Source organism: Carettochelys insculpta, chromosome 12, assembly GCF_033958435.1.
Source record: "Carettochelys insculpta isolate YL-2023 chromosome 12, ASM3395843v1, whole genome shotgun sequence".
NCBI classification, from domain to species: domain Eukaryota; kingdom Metazoa; phylum Chordata; order Testudines; family Carettochelyidae; genus Carettochelys; species Carettochelys insculpta.
Window position 1 is genome coordinate 9,962,508 of NC_134148.1, and position 26,064 is coordinate 9,988,571.

Genomic DNA, 26,064 nt, shown 5'->3' on the forward strand with positions numbered 1-26,064 from the left:
GCTTTGGCTGTGTCTATGCTATGAGTTAATATCTATTTTAAGTCATTTAGTCCGATTTTTTCAAGTGCCTGTCTTCACTATAAATTCCATTAGTTCAATTTATGGTGCACTAAAATCGACATATCAGTAGCATAATATCGTAGTAACCTAACAGGTGTAGCATTCAGTTTGAATTTAAAATTCCAAATGAAGGGTAGTGATGATGTGCCATGTCTTTAAATTGAATTCATTAGCCTCCAGAGGTGTCCCGTATGTGCCCACAATGCCTCACAGCCTCTTCCATCTCCACTGGTGTCAGACGTGGAGGAATTAGGCAACAGGAAGACTGTTTCAGTTTGGCACTTGGAAGCCTGTGGCTTCAAGGTCATGAGAGGCTGAAATATCTTCTTTCTTGTTCTTTGCTAGTAGAGTGGCTGTGGGTTCTGTGGTTCTGTGTATACTCCTGCTAGCTGCCTTTTTTTCCTGCACTGCCTGGTGCCAGCCACTGTACCCCACCCCTGCACCATGTGTCTGCTAGACCATAGGTGGAGATTGTGCTTGTCTGACAGGATGAGAAACTGCTCTTTGGCCGTTTACATGTTCTCTCTCTCACCCACCCACCACTGCCTTGCCTCCCTGAGAGGCACCACACATTCTGAAACATTCCCTCCCCCGCATCACATGGCAGCTAGTCATTTGGTGAGGGTTGTACTTCAACAAGAAACTCTTCTCAGCTGCTCACATTGTGTCCTGACCCCTAAGTACCCTTCCTTCCCTTCCCCTGGAGGCACCACACAGTCTGGAACTGTCCCATGCCCAGCCACATCATGTGGCTTGACCCTGAACCAAGCCTCCCTCTGGTCATGATTTTTGGGTAACAGAAGAAAAAACATTGTGACTAGCGTGGCTGCCCTTTCAGAGGAAACTTTTCTGTGGGCTTTATTTAAAAGCCAAGGGACTGGCTATAGTCAGGGATCTTTCAACCACCCAGGGGAAGTTTCCCTGGGTCATGATTTTCTAGCTGTGACTGTTTCAATCTGTGCAATGTAGTAGCTATACAGTTACCACAGTTCTCAAAGTAAGGCTTGCAGTGAGGAATATTTTTGTTCTGAGGGTCTTTTTTGGCAGGTCCAACCCTGGCTGTAGTCAGGGGTCTTTTAGCTGCTTGGGGGAATTCTCTCATGGTAGACATGATTTTCAGAGTTGGCTGTAGTGTAGGGTCTTTTAGCCGCCCCGAGCCATGATTCATTGAAGTTTAGGTGTAGCATATGTGTCTACTTAAACATATCCTTCTTCTAAAGGTCTTCTTTTCCAGGAGATCTACATCCAGATGCAGGTCCAAACCTAGATCCAAGCCTAGGCACACTGTTAATAGTGACAGGTGGTGTGTCTCCCTCCATAGTCATGATTTTTGGGGCTGGCTGTAGCTGGGGGTCTTTTAGCTGCCCCAAGGTGTAACTACAGTAGTAGCATCCTTCAGTCTACGTAGACTGTGGATCGCGCCCTTTGTAGTTCCATTTGGGATCGTCATTTGCTGCATCGACTGTGACTGTGAAGGCCCACATGGGTGACAGTCCTTGCTGCATCTGTTGCACGTGTAGTGGGTGTCTGGCAGGTCCTTATTGTGCTTTCTGTGGGCTCGCTTCTCCTCTGCTAGCTGTCTGATCCTCATCTCACCCTTCTGATGGCCCTTGTGTAGTTCCTGCCTCCCTCTGCTGTGATTGTCTGCCAGCTCCTCCCAGCTGTTTGGCTCTATGTCTACCTCCCTGAGGTCCCTTTTGGAAACATCTTTGCAGCACAACTGAGGGCATCCGGGAGGTCTTTTGCCAGAGGCTAGCTCGCCATACAGGATGTCTTCTGGGCTCTTTCCATCATTCATCCTGTGGACGTGGCCAAGCCAGCAGAGCCGCCACTGCCTGAGGAGGGTGTGCACGGTTGGGATTCCAGCTTGCTCAAGGACGGCGGTGTTGAACACTCTGTCCTTCCACGATATTCCAAGGATGCGCCTGAGGCAGCGCAAGTGGAAGACATTCAGCCTCTTTTCCTGGCGGGCGTACAGGGTCCAAGTCTCGCTGCCATAAAGGAGGGTGCTGAGGATGCAGACTCTGTAGACTTGCATTTTGGTGTGGGTGTACAACGTGATGTTATTCCACACTCTCTCGCTGAGTCTGGACAGAGTTGTGGCTGCTTTTCCTATCCTCCTATTTAGCTCAGACTCCAATGACAGGGTGTCAGTGATGGTGGACCCGAGGTAAACGAACTCATGGATGACCTCTAACATATAGTTGTCAATGCTGATTGATGGAGGTTCAGCAACGTCCCAAGCAAGTATATTTGTCTTCTTTAGGCTGATGGAAAGCCCGAAGTCCTTGCATGCTTTGGAGAACTGATCCAGCAGTTTATGAAGCTGGTCTTCTGTGTGTGACACTACAGCAGCATCATCTGCGAACAGCATATCTCTGATGAGGACTTCCCGCACCTTAGACTTAGCTTTCAGCCTTGCAAGATTAAACAGTTTCCCATCAGATCTTGTGTGCAAAAAGATGCCCTCTGTTGAAGATCCAAAGGCATGCTTCAGGAGGAGCATGAAGAAGATCCCGAACAATGTCAGAGCAAGGACACATCCTTGTTTGACGCTGCTCCTGATGCTGAAAACATCCGATAATGTGCCATCATATTGGATGGTTCCTCTCGTGTCTTCGTGGAAAGACTGGATCATCTTGAGTAACCGTGGTGGACAGCCTATCTTGTGGAGCAATTTGAACAGTCCATCCCTGCTGACCAAGTTGAAGGCCTTGGTCAGGTCGATGAAGGCAACATAGAGTGGCTTCCTCTGCTCCCTGCATTTCTCCTGCAGCTGCCTCAGAGAGAAGACCATGTCAACGGTAGATCTCTCTTTGCAGAATCTGCACTGTGATTCGGGATACACCTTCTCAGCAATCTTCTGGAGTCTGCAGAGGATGATGCGAGTGAACAGTTTACCAGTGATGCTTAGGAGGGAGATTCCACAGTAATTGTTGCAGTTGCTTCTGTCTCCTTTGTTCTTATACAAGGTTATGATGTTAGCATCGTGCATATCCTGTGGAACCTCTCCCTCTCTCCAGCACAGGTACAGTAGCTCACGTAGGGGTTCCAGGAGGGTGTCCGTGGCACACTTGATTACCTCTGGTGGTATACCATCCTGGCCCGGGGCCTTTCCTACTGCAATGCTGTCGATGGCTTTCTTCAGTTCATCCACAGATGGTTCCTGTCCATTACTGGTAGGAGCTCGACAGCATCAAGGGCTGTATCAACCACAATGTTCTCGCATGAGCACAGCTCGGAGTAGTGTTCGACCCAGCGCTCCATCTGTTTGGCTTTGTCAGTGATGACTTCACCAGATTTGCATTTCAGAGGTGCCATCTTGTTCTGGGTGGGTCCTAATGCCTTCTTGATGCCCTCGTACATTCCCCTGAGATTACCAGAGTCAGCACTGGTCTGGATGCTGCTGCATAGCTCGAGCCAGTAGTTGTTGGCACAGTGCCTGTCCGTCTGCTGTACCGTTTTTCTGGCTGATCTGAGTGCTTGCAGGGTACTCTGGCTCAGCGAGCGTTTGTACTCCAGGAGTGCAGCGCACTTCTTTTCGATGGCTGGAATCATCTCATCGGAGTTAGCTTCGAACCAGTCATTTGTGTTTCTAGCTCTTCTTCCAAACACTGACAAGGCCGTGTTGTAAATTGTATCCCTCAGATGCTGCCATCTGGATGTCACATCGGCAACCCCAGGGCTGCTGCGCAGATTCTCCTCGAGGGTCTCTCTGAACTTTTCGGCTCTAATGCGGGGCCTTCCAGTTGGTTTAGAGTGGTACAGCTTCTTGGGAATCACCTTGAGTTTGGAGCAAACTAGCGAGTGATCCATATCGCAGTCGGCACTATGATAGCTGTGTGTCAGAAGGGCGTTTTTGAGGTTATCGTATCTAGCAATGACCACGTCTAGTTGATGCCAGTGTTTTGAGCGTGGGTGTCTCCATGACACTCTGCTGTGGCTTGGTTTGGAAAAATGTGTTTGTGATGCACAGATTTGTGGTACATGCAAAGTTCGAGAAGACGCTGTCTGTTTTCATTCATTTTTCCCCACACCAAAGTGGCCTAAGCAGGAAGGCCATGAGTCACGATCAACTCCAACTCTTGCATTGAAGTTGCCGAAAATGTACAGTTGTTCGTGAGCAGGTATTTGCACTATGGCAGCACTAAGCACATCATAGAACTTGTCTTTTACTTCTGGTGCGGCGTACAGGGTTGGAGCGTAAGCGCTGATCAGGTGGACAGGACCGGCGCAAGCTTGAAGTATGACCTGAAGGAGTCTTCCTGATCCGCCCATGACTAATTTCACCATTTGTAGAAGTGTGTTTCTGATGGTGAAGCCAACACCATGCTCCCTGGGTTCTTCTTGGGCTTTACCCTGCCAGAAAAAGGTGTACTCATTTTCCTTTAGAGATCCCAAATCTGCGAGTCGCGTCTCTTGCAGAGCATCAATGTCAACTTGGAGCCTCTTCAGTTCCTCATTGATGACAGCAGTCTTTTGGGTGTTGCTGATGTCCTGAAGATCATCAGTCAAACCAGTCAGCATGGTCCGCACATTCCAGCAAGCAAGCTTAAAGCTTTGATGGTTTCCTTTTCTTGTTGATTTTCTTATTGGTTTGCCTGGTGCTCAAATTTCAGGCACTTGTCAGGTTTGGGAACCTTAAGCCTCATGCACCCAGTGAGGCAGCTGAACTGTGGAGGGACAGTACCCTACTGCCTGGGGGCTGCCCAGCTTGAGGCGGGTGGTGACTGTCCAGTGAGATGCGATGATGTCTCCCACCATCGAAGGCAACCCCTGACGCTCTTTCTCTATGCCAGTCGAGCAAGAGCTTATAACAGGTATCTGTTACCTCCCGTGTTGGTTCAATGCTGTTAAGTGATGCTGGAATACCTCTCCAAGCGTGAGCCTGGGCAATTTTTTGGGACCCTGGGCTGCCCAGACACCAGTGTTCCCCCCTTGGCTTTACTGATATAGTCCAAAGGAGAGATTAACCTGTATGTCTGGTACCAGCTCAGCTGCAGGAGTTGCTGGGTTAATGCCAGAAGTTGGCACAGAACCGCCTTTGGACTCCCCTCCGGATTTTCTGTCAGGGTTTACTCCCTTAGCCTTGCTCCTTCCCAGGATAACCCACAAGGCAGTGGGGCAAACTACTGTAGTGCCTCACTTTATGTAAGGGTTGTGTTCCTGCGCACCCTCATGTAAGTCAGAGGTGGCGGGGTTCCCCTGGTGGAATGCACATTCTGCAGCCAGGGATGCAGCAGGAGCACCTGGAGCTCCTTTTGAAAGGTAAGTCCTGGGGTTTGCGGAGGCGGTTGGGGACTGTGAAGCCTGGCAGTGGGTTGGGGCAATGAGGGGGGGCAAGGGGATTAAGCCTGGGGTGGGTTAGGGCTGTGGGGAGGGTGGGGGGTAGAGTTGAGCCAGGGCTGTGCTCGGGGGGCAGAGGGGGGTGTTGAACTGGGGCAGGTGGCGGGGGTTGAGCTGGAGCCATGCTTGGGTGATGAGTCGGGGTGCAGGAGATTGAACTGGGGAGGGGGAGAGGGGGTTTGAGCCAGAACCACACATGAAGGGGGGTGTTGAGAGGGAGTCGCAAGCAGGAGCAGTGAGCTGGAGCCATGCTTGGGTGGTGAGCCAGCAGGGGTTTGAACCAGGGCAGGGGGTGTTGAGTCAGAGCTGTGCATGAGGGTTTTGAGCCAGTGGGGGAATTGAACTGGGGCCATGTCTCTTGGGTGGTGAGCTGGGGGTGGGGATGAGCCTGAGCCATGCACAGGTGGTGAGTGGGGCTGGGAGGGGTTGAACCGGGACTGCACAGGGTTAGGTGGGGGTTTGGGAGGGAGCGGTATTTTGAGTTGCGTTTAACTCACATTAATGCAAATTAACCGCAAGTTGAAATTGTGTGTTTCAAAGGTTTACTGAATTTGAGATTTGTTGTAGTTTCAACGTGGCACCCATGTCTGCTCAAACAAATTCTTGTTCTGAGGGTTGTCTTTGCCAGGATGTCTAAATACAGATCCAAGCCTGCAAAGATCCAGTGCTCTGCATCCCATTTTCAAAAGCCTGTTGGTTGGGAAATCCAAAATCTTTTTTCTAACTACCCCTCCCCACCCCCTCCTGAATTATGAAAAGCACATCTCTTATAAAGGCAAGTCAGACCTCGTCTGGAAAAAAAGATGTTTGTTTAGCACAGCAGGGGAAGGAGGGGAATGAAATATGGGAAGAGGTCGTCAGATACTGACATCTACTTGTGGGGGTGTTCTTTTCCTATGCCGCACCAGTGAAAATAGCCAGAATGCTACAAAGCTCAGGGAACTGTGGCATATGTTCCCATAATACACTGCTGCAGCAGTCGATTTAAACTACTTATGTGTGGCAGTAATAAGTTGATTTTGTGGGGAGCATGTGGGAATGTGAGGATGCTCAAAATCAAATTGATAAAATACAGCATTAATAAATCTGTTAAGAAAATCGATTTTAGATGGCTGTGTCTACACAACATTCTTTTCTGTTCCTCCTAGGCAGGACAAGGGGCACTGTAGAGGTTAGCACAAGAACTGCAGAGGATCTCTCCTCTCCTCCCCTGTGTGATGCTAGATTAGCCCCAATCAGCCCCTGGGGCGTAAGGGCCAATTTTGAGGGTGTGCCTGGAGAGAACAGGATATTATCCCAGATCTGCATCCCCCCACACCATTTGGGAACAGAATGTCCGATTTCTACTGTGCATTGACACAAATTACCTCAGATTCTTGGGTCCTGAGCAAGGTAGGATAGGCTACTCCAGTTCTGCTCCCTTCCCTCCCACCAACCCCCTTCTCTGCCACTTTTCAGGGACCCTTCTCACGAGCATCTCCTTGTGCAAGAGGTTCACTTTGCTCCTACTTCTGGGGTGCAATAGACGCGATTTCATAGTAATTCAGGGCAGGGGGTTTTACTCATGGTATTTCCTTATTGTGGAGGCCAAGGGAGGAGTGGGGAGGATGGGTTTGTGTCCTGTCCTGAACCTCGGAAAAGTGGACACCTTCATTTAGAAGTTCCGTTTTTGCATGATCTCCCTGTACTCCATTATTACCTGTCTGGATCCAGGGGTCTTTATCCACTGCCCTTGATCTCAGTGACACACATTTAGATTAGCCTGGTTTGTCGTGGCCAACAGACACTTCCAGTTCAGGGTGCTTCCTTTTGGCCTGGCTACATCTCCTTGCACCTTCATGAAATGCATGGCGGTGGTAGTTGCATTCCTGTGCCAGAACTGGATTCAGGACTACCCCTACTTGGATAATTGATCGTGAGCTGGTTACAGGACCAGGTTCTTTGCCATGTAGCTTTAGCCAAAGAGATTTCCCATCTGGGCCTTCTACTCAGTAGGCCCAAATCTACTCTTGTGCCCATGCGAAGGATTGAATTTGTTGGGGCCCTACTCAGTTCTACTCTGGTAACCATCTCCCTATTTGATATTCACTTTCGGGCTATGATGGACTTGATGGTCACCTTGTAGCCGTGCCTGATCATGATAGTTTGCAACTGCTTGGAGCTTCATGGACACATGGCTTCTTGTACTTATGTGCTTGGCTACACTTGCCTGTGACTGCTTCAGGCATGGCTGGTGTCAGTGTTTTACCAGTCCAAGGACCCCTTGGGTTGGGTAATCGTGGTGTGACAGGGATCTCTGTGATACCTTCACTGGTGGTTGCAGCTTGGAGGTAGTTTGTGCAGGTGTCCTGTTTGTGAGTCTACAGCCAGAGATCACTCTGGTGCTAGATGGTGCAGATGTGGGGTGGGGGTACACCTTGGCAACATGTACACATGGGTCATCTGGTTTCCCATGGATTTGTGACTTCATATCAGTGTCCCAGGGTTGCGGGTGGTCTGTTTAGCTTGCCCAGCGTTTCTGGCCCCACCTTCAGGGCAAATGTATTCTAGTTGTGACTGACAAAACCACAGTGCTGTTGTGCTTTGGGTCCTGTGTATCTCCCATGGCATTCACCTGCAGGTCTCATACCCCTTTGGGGCACAAAATGACCTGGAGGATCACCTCAATGGATCATTTCACTCCCATGAGTGGTCCTTCAGGATGGATGTGGTTCTGCCCATTTTCTGAGAGTGGGGTTATCCACAAGTGCACTTGTTTGCCTTCTGGTGGAACAGGAAATGTCTATTATTCTGCTCCTTCCAGGGTCACAGGCATGGGTCCTTCTCAGATGGACTCCACCAGTCCTGGGCAAACCAGCTCCCAGAGATGGAACAAGTACCCAAAACGCAACATAAGTAAAAGTACACCTATGTAGGGGGTGGGGAATGTACTTAAGTCACTGGTGTCCCTCTGGAAAACTACTTTGAGAAAAAGTACACACAAATGCATGTGTGCACGCATGTCACACCTAGATTGTACTCAGCTATCCAGAAGTGAAAGTAGCTGCACTTTTACTCAGGTAACTTTCTGGGTAATTTTTTCCAACTCTCTTAGCTCCTGTATGCCACCCCGCTTTATTCCTAATCCCCAGAGTTCTTCTCAAGGTCAGGTAACACAGTGCAACAGTGATACCGATCACCCCAGCATCGCTGAGGTGGCCGTGGTACAACACGCCACTGTTCCTGTCAGTAGCCAGCCCATAATACTTTCTCTGCTCTCAGATCTATTGATACAAGAGTTTGGCAGACTATGCCACCTGGACCTAGAGTCTCTCCACCTAATAGTATCAAATGCCATGGCCCTTGAGCTTGATTGCTTGGAGGGCATCTAGGAGGTCCTAGTGGGCAGCTTTAGTCCTTCCACTAGGGTGACATATACTGCCAAATGAAAAATAATTTCTTTGAGGCATATGGATAAAGGTGTGTCAGCCGTATGGGCTATGTTCTTCTTGCTCCTGGACTACCTTCTTCACCTAAAGCAACAGGGTCTGCCAGTCTCATCTGTAAAGGTACACCTGGTGACCATTTCAGCCTTCCACCTGGAGTCTGGGTTGAAGTCCCTCCTTTGGAGACCCAGTAGTAGTTTTTCTCAAAGCATTAGGCTGTACTCCAAGGTGACACAGCCATTGCAATGGGACTTAACTATGGTGCTTTCTCAGCTTATAACCCACCCCCATCCCCACCACCATTTGAGCCTCTGGCTACGTGCTCTCTAGCCTACCTCTTGTATAAATCGGCCTTCGTGATGGCAATTACTGTGTCCAGGCAGGTGAGTCCAATATACTGTGTATGCTTCAGCCCCACCCTGCCTTCCTGCCAAAGGTAGTGTCTCTCTTTCACATTAATCAGGATATTTTTCTCGTAGTTTTCTTTCCCTAAACCACGTGTGTCAAATAGGGATAAGGCGCTTCATTCTCTGGATTGGGACTCACAGTGGCCTCTTTCATAGAGCTAATTAAGCTGTTGCAGACCATATGAAGGACCTCTCCATCACCTCACAACGTCTGTCATCCTGGATCACTATGTGCGCTAAGCTGTGCTATGGCTTGATCACAGTGCACTCTACCAGGGCGCAAGTCTTGTCTGTAGCATTCTTGGCGCACATTCCAATTCAGGACATCTGTAGGGTGGCTACATGGTTGTCTCTTCATACATTCACAACTCATTACGCAGTCACCCAGCAATTTCAGGAGGATGCAGCGTTTGGCAGAGCCGTGCATCTCTCGGTGGTGAGTGATGGTCCGACTCTTCCTCCATACTAATTGCTGGTAAGTCACATAGTGGAATGCACATGAGCAACCACTCGAAGAAGAAAGAAGTTACTTACCTGTAACTGTTGTTTTTGAGATGTTTGCTCATGTCCATTCCAAACCTGCCTGCTGTCCCTCTGTTGGACTGTTCTGGCAAGAAGAAACGTAGTAGGCACTGGGTTGGCAGGGTATATATATAGATGGTGCCTAGAGGCATCATCATAGGGGATGCAACAGCCAATCTGATGGGTACTGTTAGAGAAGTCTTCCATCAATTTAATGCGCTGCTTATGTATACATTGGACTGGACATGACCAACACCTCTCAAACACCAGTTACAGGGAAGTAACCATTCTATATTAATGGTTCGCTGTATGTAGTTATTGTTTATGGTAAATTTTCAATTTGTGTGTGTGTGTGTGTGTGTGTGTAAATACCTCTGCTAATTTGTACAAGTTAAAACTAACATTGCATTAATTACTGTCTTAGGAAGGATTAATAGTGATCGTGTGCTTGGTGAACAAATTAAAAATTGTGTTACGTGTTAATTTTGTGAAATAAAATACTTTTACATATTTTGAAATTTCAAATAAGTTCTTAAAAATGTGTTTCACTGCAATTTTCATGGGGAGAAAGATGTGCAAATAACAGTACCACTAGAATCTCAATTCACAATCAATAATCATTATGAATTACTGAAACTTGCAAAATAACAAGTAAATAAAGCCATTATGCCGCATCTAAAACATATTTCATTCATTTGTTTGATTATTTCAGTTCCTTATTTGTCCTGTGCCAGACCAAATCTGGGGTTGTGTAGCTTTCCTCCCAGCAGGTGGCAAAATCAGAACATAGTGCTGTTGGTACATTGAGGTTTATTGGATATTAGATTTCATTTGTACTTGTTTTCAGTAGGTGCTGCTCTGAGGCTTAGGTCTTTTTGCCACTAGATTTTAGAAAATGAGCCTCGTCTGCAGTTTTATTGCTCTATTTTCTCAAGATAAAGCATCTGATTAGTTTATGCTGTAGTCCCAATGCCCTCTGCACTTCCAGGTGTTACCTGGATCCAAAGTGGGCTGAACGGATTTCTGGTTTTGCTGTTCTGACTTGAAGATTGGTATTTCAGGCTACTCATCCTAGGTTGCTTCTCCCTTCAGTGGCTTTTCGTGATGCTTACCTGCCCATAGTGATTTTATAGTCCATATCCAGAGTCACCTTATGAGAATGCCACCTTTTCTGTTAGCCACAACCCAGCGTTAGAAAAGCTTTCGTTACCCCCATATGGTTTAGTTTTGTAACACAGATCTAAATACTAGGTAAGAAATTTCCCTAAATTATGATTCTACATAATGCACTAGTAACAGTTCTTTAGTATGTTTTGTAAAAATAATGGATTGAGACCTTGCTCCAGAATTTTTCTATAAATTATTGCTGAGAGGTTATAAATGCACAATTACAAGGTGATGAATTCGAAAAGTTCTAATGTAATTATAATACACTAATGGATCTTAGAATTCATAAATAGGAGGAAGAAAAACATATCCAAATATATTTTTGTTTTTCCAAGGTCACGGTGACAGCAACAGCCGTAACATTCCAACTTTAGTAAAAGATATTAGCAATGTTGGAGAGGTTTCCTGTGGCAGTTCACACACAATAGCACTCTCCAAAGATGGAAGAACAGTATGGTCATTTGGAGGAGGAGATAATGGTATGTAAAACCTAAAAAATTAATAATAATAAACATGGGTTGTTTGTGATCTGACATGTAGTTCTACATTTTTGGAAAATCCTATTGCACTTCAAATAGACCGAGTTGTTATCTATGAAGGAGCTAAAACGGAGGATTGGGGAAATGGTGGGGTAGAATGTAAATGTGGATGTAAATATTTGGTGATATTATGTAAAGGTGCTGAAATGAAGGTGGTAATTAAGGAGAAGAATTGTTGAGGGGGATAAGAGGAGGCTTAAGTTCATATGATAAGATTGAGGCAAGTCAATGGAGGATTTTTAAAAACAACGATGACATATCTAGGCTTTGATTTTTACATTAAATCTCTACTATAATGCAGTGTCTTTTAGGTAGGTGAACACTACGAAATAAAGTCAAATATATTAAAGTCGACTTCTTACCACTAGATTTTAAAGTTGAAGTTGACTGTTCAGACTTGCTCACAAAGTTGATTTGGTGTGTCTCCACTAAATTGACAAAGTTTGACTGTTGCAGCAGTGCATTGTGGGTACCTAGTCCACAGTTCCTTCAGCCCCATTGCATTCTGGATTTTTTTACCAGTGCGTTATGGGGAAAAAAATGACCCACAAGTGGTTGGGGGTGTGTGGTGTCATCTTCCTGGACTGCGTTGCCCTCCTTCCCCCTTGCTGTTGAAAACAAATGGCCATTTTTCAGAAGTCTCATTCCCCAATGAGAGGAAACTGTTCAAGTCATCTGCATTACAGAAAGAAGTAGCTTTTACAAAAGAGTTTTTACCAAACACTTTAAATTGACATTAAATGCAAGCAAAGAGCAAGAGAGGCTGAAGGAGCCAGGTTTGAACTAGAGACAGAGAAATTTTGTGAGCCCTCACCGCACAGAAGTGAAGAACCGCCATTTTTTAGAAGTCTCTCCCCTGGTGAAAAGACACCAAACAGGAATGGTTCAAAGTGGGTCTATGTGACTAGTGAAAGACTTCATATTATTCACAAGGAAAGAAGATACACTACCACTTTTTCATTGTATCTAGCAGAAGGAGCCAGGTTTAAAGTGCAGAGAGAGAGAATTTTGTGAGTAATCACCACACAAGTGAAGAACACTCTAGGGAGGCCATTGCACTGATTTCTTCAAAATGAGGCAAGAAGACTGTTAGAAGTAGTAGCTCCAGACTCATCATGAATCCCTAAGACTAAATAGAAGAGAAGGAAAGATCCCAGAGCATGTTGGTATCTAGTGGCTGCTGCAAGGAGCCATTACTTTGTCAGAAGTAGTAATGGCTCAAGAAGAGAAGGAAAAATTGAGGAAGCATTAGAAGATACAATGAAGGGCTTCCTTTGCCTCTTCTGGTAAAGAAGCCATAGCAACTGTCTGTGCATGAGAGTGAAGGAAGAGAGAGAGCAGCCCACAAGCTCCATTCCACCATAGGAAATCCTCCCCGAGCCACATGCTTTGGGAAGGTCTGGACAGCCAATCCACCACGTTGGATTGGGGGCTAGCCCACCAGCCTCATGGAGCCTGGGGTTGAGCCAGGGACAGCCAAGTAAAATGTGAAGCACATAAAACAAGTTTGTAGGCCTCTCTTGCTAAAAACCCTGTGCAGGGAAGAAGCCTTCACCCTGCACAGGGCAGGACTTGCTGCTGTCTGGAAGCATGGTCCGCACAGACCAGCTGCCATGTGGTGTGGTGGTGGGGAGGGAGCTAGCCCACCAGTCATATGGCACCTTGGGTGGGAGGACTGCCTCATACAAATGTGAAGCGCAGAAAACAAATTGAGCAACCTTTTGAAGTGGTTCAGTCAGCTGGGTGCTCCCAGAACGTGTTTAATAAGAAAGTTTATTTTTCTTTAAAAACGAAGCTCCATTCCTTCAGATGAAATCCTCCCCTGAGCCACACACACACCGTATGGACCCCAGTTACATTCTGCTGCTGTCCCAATGGTTCTTGAGCTAGGCTGTATGACTGGCTGCGTGGCACAAGAAGGGTGCTCCCAGAATTGCCCAAAGGAGGTGAAATACATTTGGTAACAATGCTATTTTTAAAAGTCACTGTTCTTTAAAAAGGGACAGAATGAAGCACAGTCCCAGCAGTGACTGCTTAAAAATGTAACTGCTGCATGGCGAGTGGGGAGGGCAGCCCAGCCTCGCCCCGCTTGATAAAATGTGAAGCGTAGAAAACAAGTTTCTCAGCCTTTCCTGCTAAATCCCATGCAGAGAAGAAGCCCTCTCAAGCACTGAACCCACCCCCCCACCACAGGACAGGAGGGAAGGGTTATTGGTTGAATCAGCTGCCTGGGAGCTTTTGGTTGAACTGAGCCTTGGCCATAAGACTGGTTTGACTAGTCTTTCCTTGGGGAAGCAGGAAGGAACAACAGAAGAGGACCCCTGATTCAAAAGGAGAAGGTAGGCCAATCGGCTATCTATCTAAGGTGTTGGTATACAAATGCAAGAAGCCTAGGAAACAATCAGGAAGAAATAGAGGCCATGGTACAGTCAAAAGAGTATAAGGTGATTGGAATAACAGAGGTTTGGTGGGGTGACTCGTGTAACTGGAGCACTGTCATGGAAGGGTATAAACAGTTAAGGAAGGATAGGCGGGGGAGAAGGTAGGAGGAATTGCACTGTATGAGAGAGCAGAGTGATTGCTCAGAGCTCCAGTATATGGAGGGCAAAAAGCCAGTTGTGAATCTTTGGGTTAAGCTGAGAGGCTGAAGCAACAGAGGTGGTGATGTGGTTGGTGTCTGCTATAGACTGCCAGATCATGGAGATGAGGTAGATGAGGATTTCTTCAGACAACTAAGAGAAGCTTCCAAGTCACAGGCCCTGGTTCTCATGGGAGACTTTAGTCATCCAGACATTTGTTGGGAGATCAGTACAGCAGCACACAGACAATCCAGGAAGTTTTTGGAGAATGTTGGGGATAACTACTTGGTACAAGTGCTGAAGGAACTGAGCAGGGGCTGTGTGCAGGTTGACCTGATGCTCACAAACTGGGAAAAGCAAGTAGGAGAAATAGAAGTGGATGGCAGCTTGGGCTGCAGTAACCATGAGATGATAGACTGCGGGATCCTGACAAGAGGAAGAAAGATAATCAGTAAAATACAGACCCTTGATTTCAGAAGATCAGACTTCGACTCCCAGAGAGAACTGATGGGCAGGATCCCTTGGGAAACAGATATGAAGGGGAAAGGAGTTCAGGAGAACTGGCGGTATTTTAAAGAAGTCTTATTGAAGGCACAGGAACAAACCATCTTGCTGCATAGTCAGAAAAGCAAACGTGATAGCCAACGAGCTTGGCTTACCAGGAAAATCCTTGGCAAGCTCAAACTCAGACGGGATGCATATCAGAAGTGGAAACTTGGACAGGTGAGTACGGAGGAGTATAAATATATGGCTGGAGAATGCCAGGCAGTGATCAGGAAAGCAAAAACACAATTGGAACTGCAGCTAGCAAGGAATGTGAAGGGTTAGCAAGAAGGGTTCTAAAGGCATGTTAACAATAAGAGGGTGATTGGAGAGGGTTACTGGATGAGAGAGTGAACCTAGTGACAGATGATGCAGGAAAAGCTCAAAGTACTCCATGCCTTTTTTTTTTGCCTCAGTCTTCACAGAGATCAGTTCCCAACCTACGGATCTATGCAATGCAGTATGGGAAGGAGGTGGGCAAACCTTCATGGGGAAAGAACAGGTTAAGAGCTACTTAGAAAAGTTGGTGGTACACAAATCCATGGTTCCAGATTTAGTGCATCCAAGGGTACTGAGGGAATTGACAGATGTCATTGCAGAGCCTTTGGCCGTTATCTTTGAAAACTCATGGAGATCAGCAGTGATCCTAGATGCGTGGAAAAAGGTAGATGTAGTGCCCATCTTTAGAAAAGGACAATAATGGGAACTATACGCTGGTCAGGCTTACCTCAGCCTCTGAAAAAATCATGGAGGGAATCCTAAAGGAATCCATTTTGGAGTACTTGGAAGAGGAGAAGGTGATCAAGAGTAGTCAATATGGATTCACCAAGGGCAAGTCATGCCTGATCAATCTGTTTAGCTTCTATGATGAGGTAACAGGCTCTGTGGACATCGGGAAGTCAATGGATGTGATATACCTTGATTTCAGCAAAGCTTTTGATACAGTCTCCCACAACATTCTTGCCCGTAAGTTAAGGAAGTATGGATTCTATCCATGGACTGTAAGATAGGTGGGAAGCTGCATTGATAGAGCGACCCAACAGGTAATGATCAATGAGTCAATGTCTGGTTGGTTGTCGGTTTCAAGTGGAGTGCCCCAAGGATCGGTTCTAGGGCCAGCAAATTTGCAGATGACACTAAAGTAGGGGGTCAGTTAGATACATTGGAGGGTGGGGATAGGGTCCAGAGTGACCTAGACAAATTGGAGGATTAGGCCAAAAGAAATCTGGTGAGATTCAACAAGGAGAATTGCAGAGTTCTGATTTTTCCTGATGTTAGTGAAGTTGCATTGTACACTGATTATAACGCAAGATTGGGTTTCTGAAATTATAGTCCTAGTTGCTTGTATAGAGAAATTAAGTAATTTGGTCATCAATTCTCTCTCTCTCTCTCTCTCTCTCTCTCTCTCTCTCACACACACACACACACACACACACACACACACACACACACACACACACACACACACACACACACACACACACACACACACACACACACACACACACACACACACACACACACACACACACACACAGAGAGGACTGAGAGTCCTCCTTTGTTTTCTGAAACATGTTGTGATCAAACTATATACATTTTTTCAAGAGGTCAGAAGTGGTTTCTGCTCAGCTCTATTACCATTCCATGTTGTTCCAACCACAGTATAATTCATGTATTTTGACTTCTTTGTTTTATTTGGAAGTTTTTAGGACAAAATGGATATTGTGAAGTCAACACAAAAATATAAGACTTTTAATATTAGAACATACTTTGTATGAAGTGGGATAAAAAATATGTCTGCAGATATATAGAATGGAAACATTAAAGGTAAAGGTTCCCCCCCACCCCCCCCACCTTTGTTCACTTCTTCACTCCTGGACCCTAAAATTGTATTTTTAGATGGTTTTGTCAAAATTTTTAATGATTTAAAAAATATACAAATAGTTACTGTTACTACCGCATGTTTTGGGAAAAGCCAGCATAAGAGGGAGTTCCTAAACCCTTCCATTTCCTGATTCTACTGCTGTTTCAGTGCCAGAAGTGCTAATACGATTCTCCCCTCCCGCCCTCATCCTCTTTTACTTACTTACTGTCTTGGTTAGAGCAACTGGATTTTTTTTAAAGATTAAAGCTGTTACTTTGCTACTTTCTGGTGCATTGTGTATGTGGAGTGTGGAAAAAAAATTCAAAGAGCAGCTCAGATCATAGTCAGTGATTAATATATCTAGCTGGGAACTAGAAATTTCATTTCACAGGGAATTCTGACTTTTCTGTGGGGGTGTGAGGAGTTCCAAATTAAAATGAAAACCCAATACTTCCCATGAAAGTAAAATTCAGGAACATTTTTATTCAAGAACACTGAAATGTTTTAATTTTGTTTTTAATATTTGATTTAAAGATATTAAATATATGTAATATGCACATATTGAATATAATATATTTAAAATCCTACTTTTAATACAAGTCAAAACAAAATGAAAATATTGTCAGATTGTTGACATGGAAGCTTGTGTGTCTTTCTTGTGGAAAATTTTGTCAAAATGAACACGTTCCACAAAACATTTTTGATTTTGGTAAACCTGTGTATTTTTATGGAAAACTGCTCCATCAAAGATATTCAGCCACTCCTATTTAATATTAGAACATACTTTGTATAAAATAGAATAACAGTTATCATGTCTGCAGAGAGATATATAAAAAAACAAACAACCACGGAGTTCTTTACATTCCTATGATTTGTTTGGTGCTGGTTAGTAAGTCATGCCCTCCTCATTGAAGAGGGGGATAGGAAGGGGAACCCTGAACCTCCCATCCCAATAGTACCCAGGAAGTGTTAGCAAGGGTCCAGCACCTAGAAGCACTTTAAGGCTGCCCTTCCTGGTCCACTTCTTTACCACCCACTCTCTGTAGTTCAAGTTCACAGCCTGTGGACTGTCATTCAGTCTGCCTAGGCACAACAGTTAGGCTCCTTTTCTCTAGATGAAGGCTCCCATAGCACCCCTTTGCAGGAGTTAAGGCAGGTCCTTCCCCAAGTCTGCTCTATCCGTCTTCTCAAGCATGCTCAGCAGGTACAGCTGGGCTCGGTCAATTAGGCCTTGTGTTTCTCTTCAGCTCCTTCACTTCTGGTGAGTGGTTTATATACCAGCAGAAGATGATTGTCTTTTGAGTGCTTTTTCATGTTCATTCCAATCGTGTGTGTGTGCGCGCGCATGCACAGTAGCTGGAAGATTTTTTTTCCCCTAGCAACTAGCCATAGGGTTGGCCCTAGCGCAGCCTGGAGTGGCATCACTATGGCTCCTAGTATAGGGGTCTGCAGACCCTTCCCCTCCTCTGTTCCTTCTTACTGCTATTGAAGGTAGCTGGAACTTCCCCGCACTCGTCTCTTGCCTTGTATATAATTAGCATTAGTTCATTGTTAGAGCCATTCTTATGTACTATAGTTGATAGGACAAGCTGGTTTGTGAGAGGAGGTGTGGCATGTCATCAAAGCTGCTCTTGTGTCATGCATTGTTGCCTGTGTTTCGAGGTTTGTCAGTTGTGCACCAGAGTAACCCTTGCTGCTTCTGTCTGAAGTGCCTCATGAAGGTTACCAAAGGGACTGTTGCAAGGTCTGTTGGGAGTTCTGACCCAGAATCCTTTGAGAAAAGGAACAGCTGCTCCGGATTTTACTGATGGGAAGGGGGCTTGGAGACTGTAGTCAGATCCAGATGCCGTGGATGCGGCGCCTAAGTTCATTCTCATCTGTCTGAAGTGTTCCAGTGCTGACACTGAAGGAACCAGCGCTGAGGAAGTCCTCTGGCAGAACCGGTCTTGGCATTTCGCCACTCGGAGCCCTGTTGGCCTTCAGCACCACTTCCAGTCCTTAAGTCAAAAGAAGAAGAGGGACAGCAGCTGATCTACAACTTTGTGGTCTGTGGGTCGCCTGGCACCAGCACGGTACTTGCACTGTGATGCTGAGGCATCCATCAGCTGGGATCATGTTGATGCATGCCTAGCCCAGATAGTTGAATCCTGGCCAGCATAGTTCATGGTCGCCTTTGGGGCACTTACAGAGTCCTTCCACAATGGAGGCATTTCATGCAGCAGAGAGCTTGATGCATGTCACGGCAATGGTTCACCTTCTGGACAGGATGCTGCTCTAGCACCGCCACATGCCGTGAGACCACTGGTGCAATCAAAAGGGAAGCCAGTAATGATGGCATCTAGATCCTCCTCTGCCCAGCCTTCTAATGAGCACAGCAGATCTCCCAGGCCTCCTGTTTGAAAGGCAAAAAGACAATTAAGGACTTGCCATTTGAGGTGGGACTCATTCTCTGAGAAACCAATAAGAGGCTTGATAGTCTGAAGGACTTTAGGACCAACCTTCTGTCCTTGGGCCTTTACACTCATTCAACTCAATGTTGGTGCTGCCCATCTCAGCTGCAACAGAGTTTCCAGCAACCAAGCTTCTAAGATGGCTGTAGGAGGAGAAATGGAACTGGCAGAAAGAGGGCTTGTCAACCCTCTGGCCAAACTTGGGCCACCCAGAATCTTCACCAGGATCCAAACCCACTTTTCGAAGGCACAGTTGAGGACAGCACACCAGACCTGCCTGTAGATCCACCCCAGTTGTGTGTACAGTATGGTAGCCAAGGTACTCCATCCAAATCTTGGCCCTCCCACCCTCTTTCCCGTTCCCTGTGTAGGGTCCCTTCTCAGAAATAGCTCCTAACAGAGGAGGTGAAATTGCTCTTGTGGGTAGTAGAGGAGGTTCTTCAGGAGCATAGGGGCAGGGTGTTTTACTCTTGGTGTCTCCTAATACTGAAAGCCAGGGGATGGGGTCTCACACTTATCCTAGACCAGCAAGAAGTTTTATAAATTCATAGAGAAGTGGGAATTCTGCATGGTTTCCTTGGCCTCCATTGTCCTGTCATTGGATCTGGCAGACTGGTATGCCACCTTTGACTTAAGGGATGCCTATTTTCATATAGTGATTGCCCTCCCACACAGAAAATGCCTAAGGTTTGTGGTGAACGGTGCTCAATTCATGGTTCTTCTGTTCAGTCAGTCAGCAGCTTCCCATGCCTTCACCAAATGCATGATAACAGCTTACCTTCACAGACGTCACATTCAAGTGTTCCCTTACATCCACGATTAGTAGATCAAGGCCTGCTTCAGTGCTGAGCTAGTCACTCAACTTTCATTCATCAGGTCTACCTTCTATGACATAGGTCTCCTTGTGAATGAGGTGAAATCCACTCTTAGTAGCTCAGAGAGTAGAGTTCAGAGAGGCAGTCTTGGACTCAGCACAGGCCAGGGCATTCCTGCTGCAGTCAAGATTCAAGCTCCTATCTGATCTCATTCAAAATCTCAGTTTCCCACTGCCAAGATGAGGAACTGCATCAAGCTACTCAGCCACGTGTGCCTGTATGTATGTGGTGCAACATGCCAGGCTCAGACCACTACAGTCATGGCTTGTGTCACTCTATCATCCAGCCAGGGGCAGGTTTGATACGAGTGTGACCCTGCTGCCCCCAGTTCTCTATTCCCTGATCTGTTAGTTGAACTCACAGCAGGTCTGCTCAGGGGTTCCCTTTGTGATGCCACAACTTTCAGTGTCGCTGGTCACAGATGCCTCAGACTTAGGATGAGGGACCTCAAAAGGGCAGGGTCTTTGGTCTCCAGCCAATCTAATGCTCCATATCAAAGTCAGAGAGCTACGTGTAGTTTCCCTAGGTTGTGAGGTTTTCCAGTCACACGTCTCAGGATATTGTATATCAATGATGACAGACAATAAGATGGCAATAGTCCATATAAACAGGTGGCGCGTGCTCCTCTCCCCTCTACTGAGGAAACCCTCCTGCTTTGGGATATTTGCATCAAGCATTCAATTCTTCTACAAAGTTCATACCTCCCAGGGGTGCAGAACCTGCTGGCGGAGTGCCTCAGCTGGGTGTTTCAAGGTCATAAATGGTCTGTTTGCCTAGATGTGGTGATCTCAATTTTCTGGCACTGGGGTTTTCATCAAATGTACCAACGCCAGCAGTTCCTGCTCCTTCTAGGACCATAGCCGTGGATCAGTTGTGGATGCATTCCTCCTGTTGTGGGGGGGGGCACTATTATACACCTTCCAGCCCATACGGCTCAAGCACAAAGACCTCCACCTCAAAATCGTGTCAGATTGATCATGCCAGCTTGGGCACATCAGCACTGATACACATTTCTCTTGGAGATGGCAGTGCAGGATTCAGTCACCCTACCACTTCACTCAGACTTTCTCAGATAGGATCATGGGTGTCTCCACCACCCAGGCCTTCAGTCACTGCCCCTCACAGCATCCTGTCTGAACCCAGTGGTGCTGTCTTGTTCAGAACAGGGCAGACAAAACCTCCTGGGTAGTATGAAACACTCCATGTAGAAGAGGGTCTCCATCTGGTCAGCAGAAGCATGGTGTCGCCCAAATGCAGTGCCTCTATGCCTTTTTTTATTGGATTACTTTCTCAACCTTAAACATTAAGGACTGTCGGTGTCCTCTGAAAGGGTCCACTTAGCAGACATACTGGCATTCCACCTTGGGGCGCAAGGGCAATCTGGGTTCTCCAAGTCCTTAATCTATTCCTAAATGGGCTGAACATTCTCTGCCCCTTGTGATGTGCCAAACGTTCCCTTCTTGGGCTTTAACCTAACTCTGCTAATTTCAAGGCGCCCTTGTTTAAGCCTTTAGCCACTTGCTAACTGCTCTACTTGCCTTATATGATAGTGGTTTTGCTTGCAGTAGCCTCTGTGAGGAGAATTTTGGAGCTGACACAGCTCTGCATGGAGCCACCAAATAGTCTTCTTTAAGGACAAAGTGCAACTTCTCCCACATCAGACCTTCCTGAAAAAAGTAGTCTCCAGTTTCCGTTTTTGTTAGAATATCCTTCTGCGAGTATTTTTATCCTAAACCGCACTCTAGTGCTAGAAAAGAGTCTCCGTTCTCTCAGCGTTCATAGAGCACTGGCCCTCAATGTTAATAGAACAGGACCATTCAGGAAATCACCTCAGGTATTTGTAGTGGTTGCTGACAGAATGAAGGGCCAGCCAGTATCATCGCAACCCATCTCTGCATGGATAGTGTCCTGGATCTGTGAATACCTCGGCCTTGCCGCCCCTGCTAATGGCTCATTCTGTTAGAGCCCACGCTGCCTCCACAGCATTCCTTGCTCACATCCCCATCTAGGAGATCTGTAGGGCTGCAGTCTGTTACTGAATGCATAACTTTGCATACTGCACAATCATACAGCAGTCTAGAGATGATGCAGCCTTTGGGCTAGCAATGCTCCAATCGGTGCAGCACTCTGAACCCACCTTTTAGACTTGGACCTTATTGGAATACACTCATTTCTTGTTAAATAAGTACTTCATTTACAAGTACTCGCTTAAATGAGGGGCACATTTACCTACATTAGTTCTCTCTACAAGTGAAGTCCTCTGGCCCATACGAGCCTTACTCCCCTCCCCATGGCTCCAACCCCCCCAGTCTGATCCCTGCCCTGCAGCCCCAACCCGCTGCAGCCTGACCCCCTGCTGACCCTGCAGCCCGACACCCCACTGCTGCCTGCACTCCCCGTGGCTCCGCAGCCCCAAACTGAGGCAGCCTGGTGCCCCCACCAGCCCTGTGGCCAAACCACCCTGCCACCTGACACCCCCCCCCCCCCCCCGCCGCAGCCCTAAACCGTGGCAGCCAGACCCACTTACTAGCCCCACAGACTGACACCCCTCTGGCTGCCCAGCAGCCTGACCCTGTGGCCCTGCAGCCTGACACCCCTGCTGGCCCTGTGGCCAGACCCAACTGCTGCCTGTAACCCCCGTGGCCAGACTGCCCTGTGGCCCCACAGCCTGACGCCCCACCACCTGTATCCCCTGCAGCCTGACCGCCCCCTCCTGTAATCCCCGCAGCCAGACCCCTCCCTACGCCTGTCACTCCCACGACCTGACCACTGCCAGCCCCATGGCCCCAAACTGTAGCAGCCAGACCCCCTTACTGGCCGAAAGCCTGACCCCTGCGGCCCCACAGCCTGACACCCCCGCTAGCCACAAATCACAGCAGCCTGAACCCCCCCACAACCTGCTAACGGATTTTAATCCTCCCTTCCTCTCACAGCCCCAAACTACCCCCACCCTTTAACCCTCCCCATCCCAGGGTTCACTCACCTTTCACAAGCAGCGCCACTTGCCGCCACTCCTTCCCTGAGCTGGGAGTACTAGGAACTAATCAGAGACTTTTACATGTAATTTAATAGGAATTTAGTGTCCCTCTTCTGAGTTTCTGCCTATGACCAGAAAGTTGGGAACCAGTTGTGCTTGTAAAGCGAGGGATGAGCGTATGTGTTAACAAGCACTAGAAGAACGAAATATAGTTACTTGCCTTTCATAAATGTTATTCTTCAAGATAAGTTGTTGCTGTCCCCACCATCCATCCTTTCTGTGGGAGCAGCTGGCAAGAAGGAATTGAGAAGGGGTGGGTCACCAGGGTACCATAGCAGTGCCACTCCAGACGGCACCTGGGTTGAACATGCATCAAGCAGCTAGGGGAAAAATCTTCCTGCTGCTGTGCATGTGTGTGCGCACACGCTTGATTGAACATGAACAAAACATCTTGAACAAATAGTTTTGAAAGGTAAGTAGCTTTTTTACATGAATTGCTGTGGGCAAAGGGCCAAATCAAAAAGACAAACTTAAAGGAAGAAGAAAAGTTCTTATTCGAGTGGTCCTCATGGGTGCTCCACATTAGGTGTTGGGCTTGCCCTGGCGCTGCAGATTGGAGATTTCCAGCTGTATCTTGTCAGGTAGCACATGCGTCGATGCATGTCGGTCCTTTGTGCACTTTCAGTCACATGCACGATACGATCCACGACAGTTCCTCTCAACCGCCAATGGCTGCAGATGGAATCCGCTTCAGCTTCAATGCCTAAGACAGATAAACTTGTTTATAATATAGTTATTAGTTTCTTTCTTTTTTTATGAGACTGTTAAAGATTTCTTGTATATAGTTCAAAAAAAAAAAAAGAGGAAAAGAAGGAAGAGGCGACTGCCTCGGGTGGTCCGCTATCTCGGAGACTATGAACCTTATCTGTTTTAATAGCTATTAGTAGCTGTTAAGTGCCTTGTTTAACATTGAAAGTAGTTAAGTACCTTGAGAAGAGATGTCTTCACCCGAGTTTAAGAAATGTGAATCGTGCCGCGAAGCTATGCCTGCCTCTGATGGCCATAGCAAATGCATTAGTTGCTTGGAAGAGGCCCATGTCCCCCAGAAATGTCCTCACTGCTCTAAACTAATGGCCAGAGCAAGAAATGACAGGGAGATGAGACTAAAAATGCTCTTGTTTGACAAGGCCCTCCAGCCTGAGCTGTGGGAAACGCCCCATAGGGAAGGGCCCTCAGGGCCGCATAAGAGGAAGGCAATCTCTTTGACCTCTTCCACGCATAAGAAAAAGAAGGTATCCCCTACTTAATCCTTGCCAGTGGTATCTGTGAGCAGGAAGAGTGAGGCACAGGGCTGTCAAGCGCTGCCTGCTCAAAGCAGCGAGAAGGCCACACAACATAAAACAGTGCCTGGGGCTCCAACCAGTAAACAGTCAGCATGAAGAACCCTGCAGGCGCTGACATGGCAGGCACCGGAGGCTACGGCACTGAGACTTGTGACACCAAGAGCACTGGAACTGGAGACCCTGGCACGGGGCTCGACGGTGCCAGAGATAGCTACGCTCATGGAACTGCATGCGGTGGCACCGAGCGCAGCACTGACGGCACCGACGCCCGCACCGAGGTCCCAGGCGCTGGAGGTGGCGGCACCGACTACACAGCCACACAGGCCAGGCAAGGCAAGAGCTAAGACCTGGCACCGTAGTCCATCCCCAGACATTCTCGGGATGCCACTTTCACCCAGCTCTCCTCCTGAGATGGGTATGCCAGAATGGCTGGCAACACCACCAGCCTTCCTGAGACCTCCATCTTCATTTCTACGACCACCTTCTCCCTGGCTCAGATGTCCTTCACTGGTTACCTTAATGGAACCGCATGAGCACTCCTATAGAGCATCCCCGCCAATTTCTACGTCATCAAGGAGATCACGCTCCTCTTGGCACTATGCATACAGACACCAATCATGGTCTAGATCTCCATCACCGGGACCCTGCCCCTACTGCTATGGTTGCTCATATCGTGGGGAACATTATCGGCACCGGGGCTCAAGGTAGAGAGACAGATCCCTGCCTCAACTTTTGCTGCATGGCCACCTCTCCTCTCTCCCTTCAGAAAGAGCACATGCCTCTCCAGTGGGCACGGGTCCAGAGTCGTTAAGACCTTCCCCTAGAATTCTCAAGGGAACGGACACAGGAGGTTTACCGCAGTGATGCTTCCTCGTCCTCCACAGATGAGGCAGTTGTTCCTGGGGATATATCTCGCCCAGATGACCTCAAGCAATTTCAAGAGCTTTTTAAGAGGGTGGCGCACACTCAGGACGTACAGATTGCAGAAGTGCAGGAGAAACACCATAAACTCCTCAAGAACCTGAGACCCCCCGCATTATCCAAAATAGCCATCCCCCTAGATGAAGCCATTATGGAAGTTGCCACAAATATATGGCAGACTCCAGCCTCTATTCCACCTATGAACAAAAGGGCAGACAAGGAGTACTTTGTACCATCTAGGGGTATGGAATTTCTGTTCAACCACCTCCAATCAAATTCCATAGTAGCACAGATCAAAGACACCACGATACAAGTCTGCAGGTTCCGACAAGGATGCAAAAAAATTGGACTTATTGGAAGGAAGGTATACTCCTCTGCCACACTATGGCTGCGCATGGCCAGCTATGCTGCCCACCTTTCAAACCATAACATGACAATTACGCCAGACTTACCTCTCTCATGGACTTCCTCCCGGATGATAAGAAACCGGTCTTGAAGGCGATTAGTCCAGGAAGGCTATGCAGCCTCACGCACAGGTGTCCAGATTGCCCTAGATGTTGCGGACACAGCAGCACACTCCACAGCCACAGCAGTGGTGATGTGTAGAGAGTTGTGGCTCCAAACATGTGGCATCCCAAAGGATCTGCAAACAAAAATCGTAGATCTTCCCTTCGACAAGGAAAAACTATGTGCTGACTCCACTGACTCAGTCCTACATTCCACCAAGGACTCGAGGACTGCACTCAGAACACTGGGGATGTACACCCCACCCTATAGGAAGAAGAGAGTCTACCCAGAAAAAGACGTTACACCTACCAACCCCAGCGCTCACAATACCGGCGGGGTTACGATCAAGGATGCCACCAACAGCAGAGGCCATCCAGGCGACGTCCCCAACAAGGACACACATCGTCGGGGCATACTCCAAGACCTCAAGTTTGACGGTTGTGTCAAGGACTGCGACATCAAGAACATCATCCCCCACTGCCAATCGCAGCATAAGTTCCACCACCGACTCAGACCATTCTGTTGACAATGGGAAGGCA

General features: G+C 47.3%; 1 protein-coding gene across 9 annotated transcripts in view; it reads left to right on the top strand.

Moving 5' to 3' along the window:
• HERC1 (HECT and RLD domain containing E3 ubiquitin protein ligase family member 1) overlaps positions 1-26,064 on the top strand; it is a 280,539-nt gene that overhangs the window by 39,639 nt on the left and 214,836 nt on the right. For all 9 annotated transcript variants that reach the window (XM_075007327.1, XM_075007334.1, XM_075007331.1 and 6 more), the window contains one exon: positions 11,263-11,406. In XM_075007327.1, coding sequence (XP_074863428.1) covers positions 11,263-11,406 — 144 coding nt within the window. The remainder of the gene's footprint in view (positions 1-11,262; positions 11,407-26,064) is intronic.